General features: G+C 37.1%; 1 protein-coding gene across 18 annotated transcripts in view; it reads left to right on the top strand.

Annotated features, from left to right (window-relative positions):
* The window catches only part of elavl2.S (ELAV like neuron-specific RNA binding protein 2 S homeolog), a 66387-nt gene that overhangs the window by 20429 nt on the left and 31673 nt on the right, over window positions 1–14285 (top strand). For 12 of the 18 annotated variants that reach the window (XM_018243777.2, XM_041580091.1, XM_041580097.1 and 9 more), the window contains exons 2-3: window positions 6602–6692; window positions 11412–11652. In XM_018243777.2, the coding sequence (XP_018099266.1) occupies window positions 6621–6692; window positions 11412–11652 (313 nt within the window). In that variant the 5' untranslated portion in view covers window positions 6602–6620. The remainder of the gene's footprint in view (window positions 1–6601; window positions 6693–11411; window positions 11653–14285) is intronic. The other 6 variants (XM_041580092.1, XM_018243779.2, XM_041580093.1 and 3 more) reach the window with 2 other exon arrangements.

The raw sequence follows: 14285 nt of genomic DNA on the forward strand, positions 1-14285 counted from the left end.
TGGAAGGAATATTTTTTTTAGTGAGCTGTTATGTGGAATGCTTTCCCTAAATCTGTCGTGTTGGCTTATGCTTTAAACTATTCAAAATCCTGTTTTATCACATCAGTCAAGCAAAATGAACTTTAATTACACTATAAATTATTTAAATCTTGTTTCCTAGGAATTATAGCAGGCAGGCAGGAGCCATTTTGTGGACACTGTTAAGGCAAGTCTTCCATCATCTCAGAATCTTGTTTGTGCACCAGAATGGGGGACCCAATGTCCATCCCCATGCCCTGGCTATACAGTTAAACAGTCAAGAGAATGTGTGGAGAGCAGTGACATCTAGGAAGTACTAAATGGAAAGTAAAAGTTATGGTCTGTTCTGCCTCTATGCCTAAGGCATAGAGGAGGGGCAGACAAAATTTGATTGGCAAATTCGATTTTTAAATGAGCTTACAACCGGTATGAATGCTTTAATAAAAAATAGACATTGGATTTCATGTTTAATTTGAAAAGTACTTTTATTATAGAGCTTTTTGTGTCTGGGTGACAGGTCCATTTTAAGATCGCTTTAAAAAGGGTTGGGCTACTTTTAAGCAAGTGAGGGAATATAGGGTTGTAGAAGATAGCTCATAGTACAAGTTGATCCAGAGACTGGTCCAATTGCTATCTTAGTCAGGAAGAAATATTTTTCCTGTCTGAGGCAAATTGGAGAGGCTTTAAATGGGTATTTCTTGCTCTCCTTTGGAATAGCCGTTAGGCGGATTTTATATAGACTTAACAGGTTGAACATGATGGATGTTCTGTATTTGTGGCGCGGAATTATGAAATGTGTTCTGGGAGTTAAAATTGCAGATTATAACTTTATACAGTAGAGGTGATTATGAAACCCTGAAATCTGTCTTTTATAAGGCTTTAATATGTTAAAAAAACCATGTTTGTATTTCAATTTTGCTTCTTGAAAGCAAAAAGCACCCTATAAAATAGATGCTGCTGTTAATGAACATTGTTTGTATCTGCCTTATTAAAATATTGTGCATCCCCATATTACAGGTTTGGAATATTCTATGTATCATAACATCATTCAAATAATTTACATTATTTTATATGTTAACGGTATAATGAAAACTAAGCCCTATTTGGGGTTACAGCCTTTTAAACATGCATTTTTCTTGTTACTTAAATTTTAGTTTTTAATTTATGAAACAATTGGAAGCCTTACAGCTTGAATGTGGGGGGGGGGAGAGTTGTTTAAATAGGTCACTGGCTATATTTAAAAACTTTCTCTATTCTGCATGGATGCAGAATTCAGCTGTAATGGAAAATCTTCAGTTGATTTTCACTTTTACATAATTCTGTAGTTTATAGGGAAAGTTACATAATGAACTATAACCTGAATAATGACTGGTTCTTGCAAGATAACTAGATTATCATAGTGTGTGATATTGTTAATTTGTAGGCTATTTAAAGGTGGGAATTGTTTATATGCAACTTTATTGCTCGTGATGTGGAAAGAGGCATGAAACTACATCATTGTGTTAAAAAGACTGTATTTTGAATTAAAGTTTGCCGTTATGAATAAAAATTGCTTTTAACCCAGTTGGCCAAGCATGATTATGGAGGGGTGAGGAGAAAATAGATGTGATGGCCTGCCTTGAACCCAGCAAATTAGATCACGGACTGTGAGCTATGCCTGACATAACTGGTTTTGTGAGTGAATAGGGTAAAGTCTGCAAATCATACCAGCAATTATCCAACATTTCATGCAAACCAAAAAATTAAAGGCCAATTGTAGGTGTCCAGAAAACCCTCAAGTGTACCTAGTACCCCCTCCCCATACGTTCTTGTAACCTAAGCAGGTGAAAAAGGAGTTATTTACCCTTTTTTTTTTCTTATGCACACGGGTTTAGTATTTCTTTTTGAGGTGGACTGTGTCCTCCGATCTTCAGATGTTTGTTTCCTTTCTATTCTCATGAATTAAGTTAATTCAAAATCATAATTTGGCACCATATAGTGGGAGTTGCACAAACCGCTATCAATTAAAAACCTGGTCTTATCTAGTTGTATCTTCATGAAAGTGAAATCGGACATCAAGGTAGTATTTTAGATACAGGTATGGGACTGGTTATCTGGGAAACTCCAAATTTCTGAAAGACTCCATTTTAAACAACTCACATTTTTAAATGATTCATTTTTCTCTATATTAAAACAGTACCTTGTGCTTGATCCAGACTAAGGTACAATTAGTCCTTATTGGAGGCAAAAGTCTTAATAGGTTTATTTGGAGGCACATTCATCGAGTTTTTTTTTTTTTAAACTCCCTTAACTTCTCATATACTCAAAATTCTACTGGGGGTTATTTAACAAAAAATAGAATATCTAAAAAGCTGACAAATTTTACTTTCTCAAAAACTCCATTCGAATTCGACCAAATCTTGATTTGCGTTTTTTTCTCTGAAAAAACCTCCAATGTCAGGAAAACTACAAACCTCTCCAAATTGGTCACTGCACCTCGCCCATTGATTTACATGAATTCAGCATGTTTTAGGTGGCGAATAGTTTAATTTGAATTTTTAAAGGGCCAGAGTTGATAAATCTTGACAATCGAATTCAAATTTTTTTTAAAAACTCGAATTGAGTTTGGATAATTCACTAGTTGAATTTGCCAGTTTTGACCATAAAAAAAATGTAAATTTTCAATTCGACCCTTATAAATTTGTCCCTTAGCTCGAGTGAAGAATTTGAATGGTAAAAAAATTAGAATTTCGAAGTATTTTTTTGGGTACTTCGACCATCGAATTGGTCAAATTCGATTGAGTCGAACGATTCGAAGTAAAAATAGTTAGACTATTCGACCATTCGATAGTCTAAGTACTGTCTCTTTAAAAAATCCTTTGACTTCATACTTTGCCACTTTAAACCAACCGAGGTGCAATGTTAGCCTATGGGGACCTTCCCCTGCACTTTTCTAAGCTTTTTTTTGATCGAATAAAAATCCTTCGATCGATCGCTTAAAATCGTTCGATTCGAAGGATTTTATCGTTCGATCGAGCGATTTTTATATATTCGTTAGATCGAAGCATTTGCGCTAAAATCCTTAGAATTCGATATTCGAATTTGAAGGATTTTACTTCGAGGGTCGAATTTGAGGGTTTATTAACCTTTGAAATTCGACCCTTGATAAATCTGCCGACTTAGTGTTTAAATGATTTAAAGCAGATTTAAGGTATGGGATCCAAATGATGGAAAGACCCCTTGTTCAGAAAACCTTAGATCCCAAGCATTTTGGATAACCGGTCCAGTACCTGTGTAACTAAATAGCACAATCTGTCTAGGTCCAGATGTAGGGAGTGAAAATTAAACACAGGACTAGGCATGCCCCACTTTTATTAGCATAGCATTAAATCTCTACAGTATGATTTAATGATATGCTGATGAGTTACAAAGACAGGGCATGTCCTGTAAGGGATGCCTGCGGATACCTTCCCTCTTGTTTGCATTAAAATTGCTGCATCGAAAAACCTTTACATTTGTTGGTTCAGTATAGTGGTGGGAAAATCGATCTTTGTTTGTACATTTTACTACAGTTATGGGACATGGGTTTTTGCCGATAAGGGACCTTTCCATAATTTTGATCTCCATATTTTTAAGTCTACTTAAAAACCATCTAAACAGAAAATAAACCCAATAGGATTGATTGTTTTACCTCCAATGAGGATTCATTCTATCTTAGTTGGGATCAAGTACAAGGTGCTGTTTTTATTATTACAGAGAAAAGGGAAATCCATTTTTAAATGTAGACTTATTGTTTAAAATGGAGTCTATGGGAGATGGTCCACACCTGTACTTGGTTGGATGTGGTCTGTTAACCCATGTTTTACTGTGCTTTGTGAAACGGGGCACAGGATTGCATTAGGAAATGTCAGCGTGCAAGAGTGTGTGGCAATGACAAACGTGATGCTTTGTAACCTATGGAAAATAGACTTTTTAACGTTCACTCCTGAGTTGTACTAAATGTATGGTTATCCAAATTACAAAGACTTCTTATTTGAAAAACCCCAGGTCTCAAGAATTTTGGATAACTAATTCCACCTCAAATGTTTATTTTGCAGAGTCCTACTACTTTTTTAGGATTTAGCAAAAGGTGAACATTCTATTGCTTGTGGGATATAAAAATACATAGTCTGTTTACTATAGTGTTTGGGTGGGTTGGAGGCAATCTATTTGTGTAAACCTATAAATATGTTTTTACTTAAGTGGGATTTTTATTTAGGACATGGTAGTTTCCAAGAGCACAAGGGAGCAAAAGTTGGAACAGGGCTTCTGAATTGATTACAACATTTTCTGTATATCCCAGAAGGTGAACAAGCAGCATAGATAATCTTTCCAATATTGTTTACAAATATTAAAATTGTAAATATGATGCATGTGCCTTTCTAGGCTCCGCGCTGCTGGTCATGACTAAATCTGTTACTAACCCTTAAAATGCCAGAGAACTTAAAACTTCCAGGCTGGGGAAGCAGAGGAGTGGCTCACAGTGATGTCTATTACTCTATAGTGGAATGCTGGAAAAATAGGTCAATACCTATTTTTGATACTATACTTTTAAATCCATGATTAGCTGTTATGTTAGGTCTATTATTCAGCTTTTTTCCCCCAGCCATTACCTCGAAAGTTAGACCTTTTAACAAAATCTGGAGACCTTTTTCTTGGGTTTTGTATTTTAGAGCCGATTGCCAAAAATTCTCGAGTACAGGTTTCAATAATGTCTGTGGCAGAATAATGTATTCTGAATAACGTAAACATATTTACGTTATTTGTTGGGTTAGACCTGAAAATATGTATGGCAGGCTTCTGAAATACTACCAAGAGGTCATGAAGATTAGAGGGTCCATGGAGTTACATTTTTAATTAATCAGTCCACAACTTTTTCTCCTAAAGATTGATGGTTTGTCATGCAGATCTTGTTTGTGCAAGCAAGTGCTGCATCATGAAACACCACTCCTGAGTCAGCCAAACCTTCCTGATGGTCTTTTGCTGACATATGAGGGTTTGTCTTTGTCTGGCCAGCATATAGGTTGCAAACCTTTGCATTCACATTTTCTTCCTATCTGCAGTATGATCACCTATAAATCCTGTAACCCCCCCCCCCATGCTTGCACTCTGTACTAGAAACTTGCAGGCTTTTGTTGTTAATATTTTTATTTTATTAACTCTATCATCACATTTGCTGACACCTGGAGTGGATATCTGTGCAGATACAAAACACTTTCCTTACACACACAGCAGATAATGGTGAGAAAATGCTAAGAGGTAAACATTGTGCTTATCTGTGCTGAGGGTAGCACGCCTGCTTCTATCTGCCTGCAGAGAAAATGCAGACAGAGAGAATGAGGCTGTGCTGCTTCATTTATTCATTCCCTTCTGCTCTGCTAAGGTGTGTCAGCTGGAACCTTGTTTCACTTTGCAGTGCCTTTTTAGTAATGATGCACGGGTCACCAAATTGTCTCCCTTTTACTTGCATATATTTGATATTTCATAATAGGACCAGTGTGAGTATATACTTTTAAATGTGCGAGCTGGGGTAAATCCAGGGAAGCTTGGGACATCTGGGGATAGGGCATTAACAGTATAGTGATCAGTCACCTGTCCTGCAGCTTGCCCAAAACCTAAAGTTGGCCCGTCTGTGAATTTTGGTCAGTCCACATGCCACTACTCATTAGCTACAGCGTTCTCTGTATAGACTGAGATTTAGTCTATCAACGCTTTTAATCTATAGTGGTTTTAATTTGTTGCCATCAGATTTTAGTGGTATGTATGGTACGAAGAGGCTTGTGGTTAAAAACATATTTGTTCGAAGACATACGCTGTGTTTTTCTGTTGTATTTTGTTGCAAATTCAGGTTTCAGCTAGCTTATATGTATCTAGCCCTTTCTTACATAAGTTCTTAATTGCTGGTGGCTATCTTGTAAAGCCAAGCAGTTCAAATTAGGCCTTGGCATTTCAAAACGCACGGAGACTCAAACAGCCCACTACAGGGTCCTAAAAAAGTTACTGTCTGTGGCATCTTATTGCAGCCCATCTGGCATTTGGCAGAATAGACAGTTTGCCTGTCCAGGCCTGAATTCAAAAATAAATTCGAGCCAGGTAACCATGGCACCTATATTTTTCTGAATGACAACAGAAAAGTGTCTGGATTCTGCTTTACTTTGGCTGCATCCTAAAGTTTTGTAAATGGTTTTAAACCAGTTTTGTAAACCGTTTAACGCAAATAAAGCGATGTACGAAAAGGTGACTAAACTTATGTTGGCGTTTCTATAATACTTTCTTAGTTATTCCCATTACATTTGTACAATAATTGTAATAATCTCAATATGAAACTGGGTTCTGTTGGTCTTTGTATGGACCAAATATGTTAGTGTTAACTTATGGCAATGCGCCACCTCTAAAGTTCCCTATCTGCTGTTTAGTGTATAACTCCTCTTTAAAATTTCTTATCTAGGTAGGAATTTTCACATTCTCCCTTCATGTAAGATTTAGGATGATTGTATACATTTATGAGTACGCTTGTATTTACTTCACAATCTAACATGCAGTACTTTTTGTGTCCATATTGCAGACGGCAACTCCAAACTAACATGGCAGTCAGACTGTGTGATGTGGCTTCTCTGCTTAGAAGTGGCTCGTGGGCAGCAGAGCCTTGGACTGGGGTCTGTGGGCTTTTTTCTTACATATTTTATATAGGCTGTTATTTGCTAATGTAATGAGGTCATACCAAAATTCCAATAAACGATTTCACAATCTGATAAAGCAACCTGTTGGACACTTAACACAAGTACACTTAACACAAGTACAAGTTTTTTAAATCACCATTGTTCAAGTTGGTTAAATAGCATCACATTCTTGCGGTCATTGGTTACCATTCATGATGATTCTGTTTTGGTATGGTCTCAATTTCTTATATTATCCCATAATTATCACTGCATTTTTGAACATGCATTGCTGTGCAGTTTTCTCATACGGTACCTTTAGAGAGAGATCTGCCTAATAAGACATTTTGCCCATTCAATATTTGCATTTTTGTTAATCCTAGCATTGGATTTAAAGCTGAACATGAGTAGCGTTTTAGTAAGTGCAGAGGGACCTTTAGCTGAGCAACACTATTATGTATGAGCACTCCGGCTTCTGCAGCTGTTCACTTGAGTGTTGTCTTACAACATCACGTGCCAGCTGAATGAGAATAATTTTTCCATTAAGTATTCAAGGAATCCGTGCATTCTTATTTTTGGAGTGATATTTTCTGCGCCTTATTAATAGCCATGTGATACTATGAATTGTGTCCATTCTGTAGCAAGTAGTTGAATATTTTTCTATTTTATTTAATGCTTGGTTACATTTCATCTCTTTTCTGTCCAAATTCAGAGTGGAGTGCTCACTTGGTTTGTTTTTTTTTTTTGCTATAGCATTTTGTCCATTCTACTAGTAGTTAAAAATGACTCAAGGAAAAATGGTCCTATTGATAATTTAATTTTACAAAAGTGTAATTCTGTGCCAAATAGCCGTCTGGGCCCAGATGCAACCAGGGAAAGAATAGTGGACACACAAAAACAATCAATGTGAATGCCCTGAAATCTATTCTCAGTTGTGTACAAATAGTCATATTTAGTAAATTATTTATAAATACGAAATATTACACATTATTTGTATTTTATAGGAAAATTTTACACTGAAAAAAAATTTGTGTTGCAGTATATTTACACAATGGTAATTAAAAGGGCATGCATGATTACAAATTGTGAAATAGATACCCCGATTTAACCTCTTCTCCCATTTTAAAACATTAACTGGTTTACATATGTGCATACTTTTGTTGTGACAACTTGATTCATTTATCCTTCTGAAGTTCTGTATTGAATTACTTTTGAATTGATATGACATCCAGTACATTGTTATAGCATTCCCCAAATAGTTTTCAGTGCAAAACTAGTATGTTGTGTTCAGTATCTTAAATATGTGATTTTCATATAATAGCCAATATTTTTGCAAAAAAAATTGTCTGCTGTTACTGTTTTGTCTGCTGTTACTGTTTTGTCTGCTGTTACTGTTTTGTCTGCTGTTACTGTTTTGTCTGCTGTTACTGTTTTGTCTGCTGTTACTGTTTTGTCTGCTGTTACTGTTTTGTCTGCTGTTACCGTTTTGTCTGCTGTTACCGTTTTGTCTGCTGTTACCGTTTTGTCTGCTGTTACCCCTTTGTCTGCTGCCTTTGTCTGCGCTGTTTGTTTTGTCTGCGCTGTTTGTTTTGTCTGCGCTGTTTGTTTTGTCTGCGCTGTTTGTTTTGTCTGCGCTGTTTGTTTTGTCTGCGCTGTTTGTTTTGTCTGCGCTGTTTGTTTTGTCTGCGCTGTTTGTTTTGTCTGCGCTGTTTGTTTTGTCTGCGCTGTTTGTTTTGTCTGCGCTGTTTGTTTTGTCTGCGCTGTTTGTTTTGTCTGCGCTGTTTGTTTTGTCTGCGCTGTTTGTTTTGTCTGCTGTTTATTACAGTTTTTTTTTATTCCTGAACTCTCGTAATAACAATATAAATAGTTCAGACAGCATGTTTTGAGGCTTAACAATGGTCCTGTGTTCCATAGTAAAGTACATTAAATAAGAAGCCAATACAAATTCTGGCTGGATTCAGCATAGGTTAACCCTACTTCACACCCTAACGAAGTAGTTAATCTGTATGTGTGTAAACATTGGTTGTTTTACAGCAAAGTTTTATATATGCTGTACATTTTATATATTTTCCACATTATCACGATCAAAGTTTGGATGAGGGGAACAAATAGGCAACAAAGCATAGCATGTACCGTATATACTCGCGTATAAGCCGAGTTTTTCAGCACCCAAAATGTGCTGAAAAACTCAACCTCGGCTTATACACGGGTCATACCGTAGATATGCCCAGCAGTGCGACCCCCTGTGACCCGGCCCCAGCAGGACTGTCTGTGACGCCGCCCGGAGCAGGTCCAGGAGCTCCGGGCGGCGCGTCCTTCCCTGCCGGCGTTCGCTCCCAAAATGGCGGCGCCCATGGCCGCCACGTGGGTAGCGGCGCCGGCAGGGAAGGACGCGCCGCCCGGAGAGTGGACACAGTGAACCGTCCTGCAGCTCTTTCACAGGGCCCCTGGCGGCCATTGTTAAAAGGTCCTAAAGCTTGATTCCAAGTTTGCCAGCAGCAGAGTGCTATCTGTGGAGCTGTACATGTACATATAAATTGCCTTGTCACTCCCCTTTCATTCTGTCATCATTACGCCAGGTACATAGGGCGGAGAACAATGCTGCCTGGCAAGTTCTTGCTGTTGTCAGATAGAAACATGCCAAGCTTGTGACTTATGGTGGGAGTCACAGGGAACTCCAACATTCAAATGTACTGGGTGCCAGTATGTGAGGTTCAATGGCTATTTATAACCTGGCCCACACTGATCCTTCTCAGGGTAAGCATATTTTTGCAGTGTCATGTTCCTGCTGATGGAATTATGGGGAGGCTCTTTTAAATAGTTTTAGATAGATTTCTATGCCATAAAACATGATTACACATTTACACATTCACATTTTGAAATCTGACATGGGGCCCCTAGGCTTATACACGAGTCAATACATTTTTCCAGTTTTCTTAGGTAAATTAGGTACCTCGGCTTATACACGGGTCGGCTTATACACGAGTATATACGGTAGTTACCATACTGCAGTTTTTTTGTACCTTTTTTTTGTACCATTTTAAATTATTTGCACACAAAGGGGCAGATTATTATGTGGTAGAAAAAAAGTTGAAATAATTTGCCACACATTGCTAGGCTATGCTGGGGAAAAAAAAGTCTAAAAATACCGTAATTACCGGTATTTACACACTTTTTCTTTGAGCAACTTTCACTGAAACTCATTTAAAAGGTCTGAATCAGTGTAAAATAACAGTTGCAAATCTGCCGTTTTCATGGCGTAAAGACCTTGATAAATTTACTATGTATTTTACACAGATTTTCACACCATTTTTTTGTGGCAAATTTTGTTTAAAGCATAAAGAATAAACCAAAAATGGAACAAGGGAAAGAAATAAAGTTTAAAGGGAGCCCCCCCCCACTCAACCAGCTGGAGCTGTTGACTCCCACAGTGGGATTGTTTTCACTGAACGAGGGTGATGTGACTGGGCAGACTTTACGCAGAGCTGTCCTACTAGCTGTCATTAGGGTTGCAGCCTTTTCTAGAAGAAAGTTTTTTTTTTTTTTTCCTATTGCTTCTTGTTAAATTATCTAGAACTATTCTTACCCGCCATGTCCTACGGTAACATGCTGTCCCATGCATTGTGCGCAGTAATTGTGGATTAATGAATGTTGCCATCAGTGTTATGGCTCTTAACATGAAAGGCCAGTTGACACGTAAAACATTAAAATGGTATTTGTGGGTCCAGAATTTACAGGCATAAAATAGGAATGGCAGCTCAAAAACATTTCTTGTTGTGTCCGTATAGATCAGGGGAGTACATCTGCAGCAATTTTAAAACAAATGAGGGTCTAGCTTTTTACAGTAGAAAATCTCTCTTGTGTATATGAATTTGAACACTAGGGGAATGTTATTTAACCCATGGCTTGTCTGAGGACCAGAGAGTAACCTGCAGCTGTCTTGACCTTTATTGTGTGGCTAGCTCATTAGTATAATGCAGAACTATGTAAAAAACATAAACAACTTGGTGGATGGCGGTGAAAGGCCCAGTTTGGTGCCTTCATCAGACTTGTCCTTTTCACCCCTATCTATCACTACCAAATGAAAATACTGCAATCTTCTAAAAAGGAAATGATCTGCTATACAGGTGTGCCTTGGTGACAAGTAATAGTACGTTGCTAATGTTAACTGTTTTAATTTATTTTAATAAGTGTGGAAAATTCCCACTTTTTAATCGTATTTGGAACCTAGCATGATTTCATTAGAGGTTGCAAGGTTCTTGCAAATAGCCATTGTGGTATACAGTGTAAATACAATGAAGGCAGATTACATACAGTAACACAACATTACACAAATACTTTAGGGACACCTGTAAGAGAATGACGGGGAAAACCGTTTCCATTTTATTCTGTAGATTAGAATATCGATTCTGTGTTTGGCACATTAAAGTTAAGCCAAACTTTCTGAACACAGCCTATTACTATATTATTTCCAATAAAATTATTTTATTAGTCCTTCCTATAGACATCAAGATTTGTTCATGTTAAACTATCTGACATTAAAATAACTGTAGACAGAGACTGCAAACATTTTTGTTTGATAGCGAGAATCCCTGATCCCCCTCTGATTATATAGGTGCAAATAGGTATCTGCATTTAAAAGGAAAAAATAGGGGGGGGATCTGAAAACTATGCTAAAGATCTTTCTGACGAGCCTCTCCTGTATCCTCTGTATTTTAGCAGGTAATTGCTGCCATGGAAACACAGCTGTCCAATGGACCCACTTGTAATAACACAACAAATTGTCCAAACACCATAAACAACTGTTCATCTCCAGTTGAATCTAGCAACACTGAAGACAGCAAGACCAATCTTATAGTGAACTACCTTCCGCAGAACATGACACAGGAAGAGTTGAAAAGTTTGTTTGGGAGCATTGGTGAGATAGAGTCCTGTAAACTAGTGAGGGACAAAATTACAGGTATGCTTAAATAATATTTTTCTTACTGCATGGCAGATTGCTAAAATTGTATGATTTTTTTTTCAGGGCTGTATTATAAATTTATAAATACCTCAAATAAGTTATTTAGTATTCATGTAATGGCTAAGGCCTAAAATGGGACTCTTGATTGATAGCTATGCAGGAATCCAGAGATCCGATCCAATCAATGTTCTAGGGATGAATCAATTGCAGCTTTTGACCACCTCCTTGTTGAGAAGGATCTTGTTTCATGCTTATAAAAATACTCATTTTGTACACACTGGGGCTCATTTATCAACACTGTGGGCAGTAACCTATAGCAACCAATCAGTGAGTGGCTTTCTTCAGCAAGCTGCAGGTAGAACAGTGAATGCAACAATTCAGTTGCCATGGGTTACTGCCCATGGGCAAATTTGCCCAGTGTTGATAAATGACCCCCACTGGTTTTCAGAGGATATATGTTAATAGGTAATATGCCCTCTTGCATTATATCTCAAAACACTAATTTAGAATGGCTGTTCAGTTTAATATACTTTCTGTTTTCATGCTTTTGCCTTCTGTGTGCTACAGTACACTGATAGATTTAAACTTTTTTTGTTTTGTTTTGTGTAATGAAAACCACAATATAGCAACACATCAATGTTTAAGTTTATATGAGTACAGTATATGCAAGCAATAATACAAAAGGTGGTACTAGCATTACACAGTTGAATGGGCTCCCGTTGCCAAATTATATGTTTTTAGTTAATTTTGTGAAAAGTAATTGTCAAAAGTAGTATACTACTGGGATCCATGTGTTAAACATCATTTCAGGAGGATGTACAAAAGTTTGGATACCCTGCCACTTGATCAACATTATTTTTGATAGGGCCCTGACCCCAATGACCTAATAAGACTAGCTATTAGGTTTTGCAACCTGTTGACAGTTGCATAGTTTAAAATAATCTGACACTCAAACTTTTGTCACTCAACCATAGTCTCCCCTAAAAAATAAGTGAGGACCTGAAAATCAAGACAACTGATGCCTACAAAGCAGGTGATCGCAAAGAAAATATTACAAAGCTTACAATTTCCACTCTCTATAATGTCATTAAATAAATGGGCAGTTAAGGAAAGTGAAAATAAGGCAATATCTGGAAGAGCCAGAACTGAGAACTGCTGGTCTGCTGCCCAGAAAAACATTCTCCTATGACTACAGAGAACATACAGGGAGGTTTGGCTAGCACAAATGTCAAGGTCTGAGGCATACCAATCTGCATCTGCACTTGCTAGAGGTGTTTTGGAAGCAAGTGCTCAGGACAGATGAAGTAAAAGTAAATCTGATTACAATTGCCATTTGATGAAAAAGACCCCTTGTCAACACAGGGGTAGATCATTATGCTTTGGGATTTTATGGCAGCTCTTGGTACAAGAAACATTATTTTTTATGTAAAAGGAAGAACTGAAACCACTAAAATTCTGCAGTTCTGGATTGCAGAGCGAAACAGTCAGCCAATAAACTGAAAAGGGGGTGGTTCCTAGTCCTACAACAAAACAAGGATTCTAAACATACCTCAAAAGCTACCATGTGCTACTTAAAGAAAAGAAAGCTGAACGTTTAGGTATCTTAAAAGCAATACAGAAGATGGCTATGTACTGAGTGTTACTAAATGCACAAGGACTGTTTTCTTTTTCAATGTTTTTAAAGTTTGTTCAATAAAATGTTGCAGTAACATTGGCAAATACAGGTATGGGATCCATTATCTGGAAACTAGTTATCCAGAAAGCTCCAAAATACAGGAAGGCAGTCTCCCATAGATATGTTCTATCAAACAATTAAATATTTTAAAAATGATTTCCTTTTTCTATATCGATAAAACATTACCTTGTACTTTATCCCGACTAAGGTATAAGTAATCCGTATTGGAGGCAAAACAATCATGTTGGGTGTATTTAGTGTTTAAATTATATATAATATACAAGGTATAGTGATCCAAATTAAAAAGAGCCCTTATCCGGAAAACCCCAGATCCCAATAAAAGGTCCTATACCTGTATTTTTATTCTAACTATGGATAATTGCAGCAATTGTTTACTTTTTCACTTAAAAAATTAACTAAATATGTACATTTTTGTAAGGGGTGCCTAAGCTTTTTCATCCAACTCTATATATTCACATATACATGTATTTTTGTTTGGTACTCTGGATCCCATATTTAGTGATTTTATTATTGTTCTTGGGGAAATTGAGTGTGAGGAAACCTCTCTGGCTTTTATTTTCATACTAAAACAAAAAGGTAAAGCTACTATTTATATTGTGGACAGTGTGACTTAAATTCCCCAGACAATCTCAATCTTTCAATGGGTTAAAGTATATCATGAAACATCATCAAAGGAAGATAGTCAACTACTTTCATGCACCGGCTCTATAGGTACTGAAGGGCTGTTAAAAGTAAATGTAAGACAATTAAAGGGGAGTGCACCCAAAAAGTGTTTATTTTTTTATTTTTTTCAATGAAAGAAAATGGAATTTTAAGTCTCAATGTAACTGGTCAGATCTCCTCGAGGTCTTTCAATCTGTTTTAGGGTAGGGCCAGAAGTTGTGAACTTCTGCATCTGGAAGCATTGCCTGTACCCAGGTATAGTCAGACATGG

Source organism: Xenopus laevis, chromosome 1S, assembly GCF_017654675.1.
Source record: "Xenopus laevis strain J_2021 chromosome 1S, Xenopus_laevis_v10.1, whole genome shotgun sequence".
NCBI lineage: Eukaryota > Metazoa > Chordata > Amphibia > Anura > Pipidae > Xenopus > Xenopus laevis.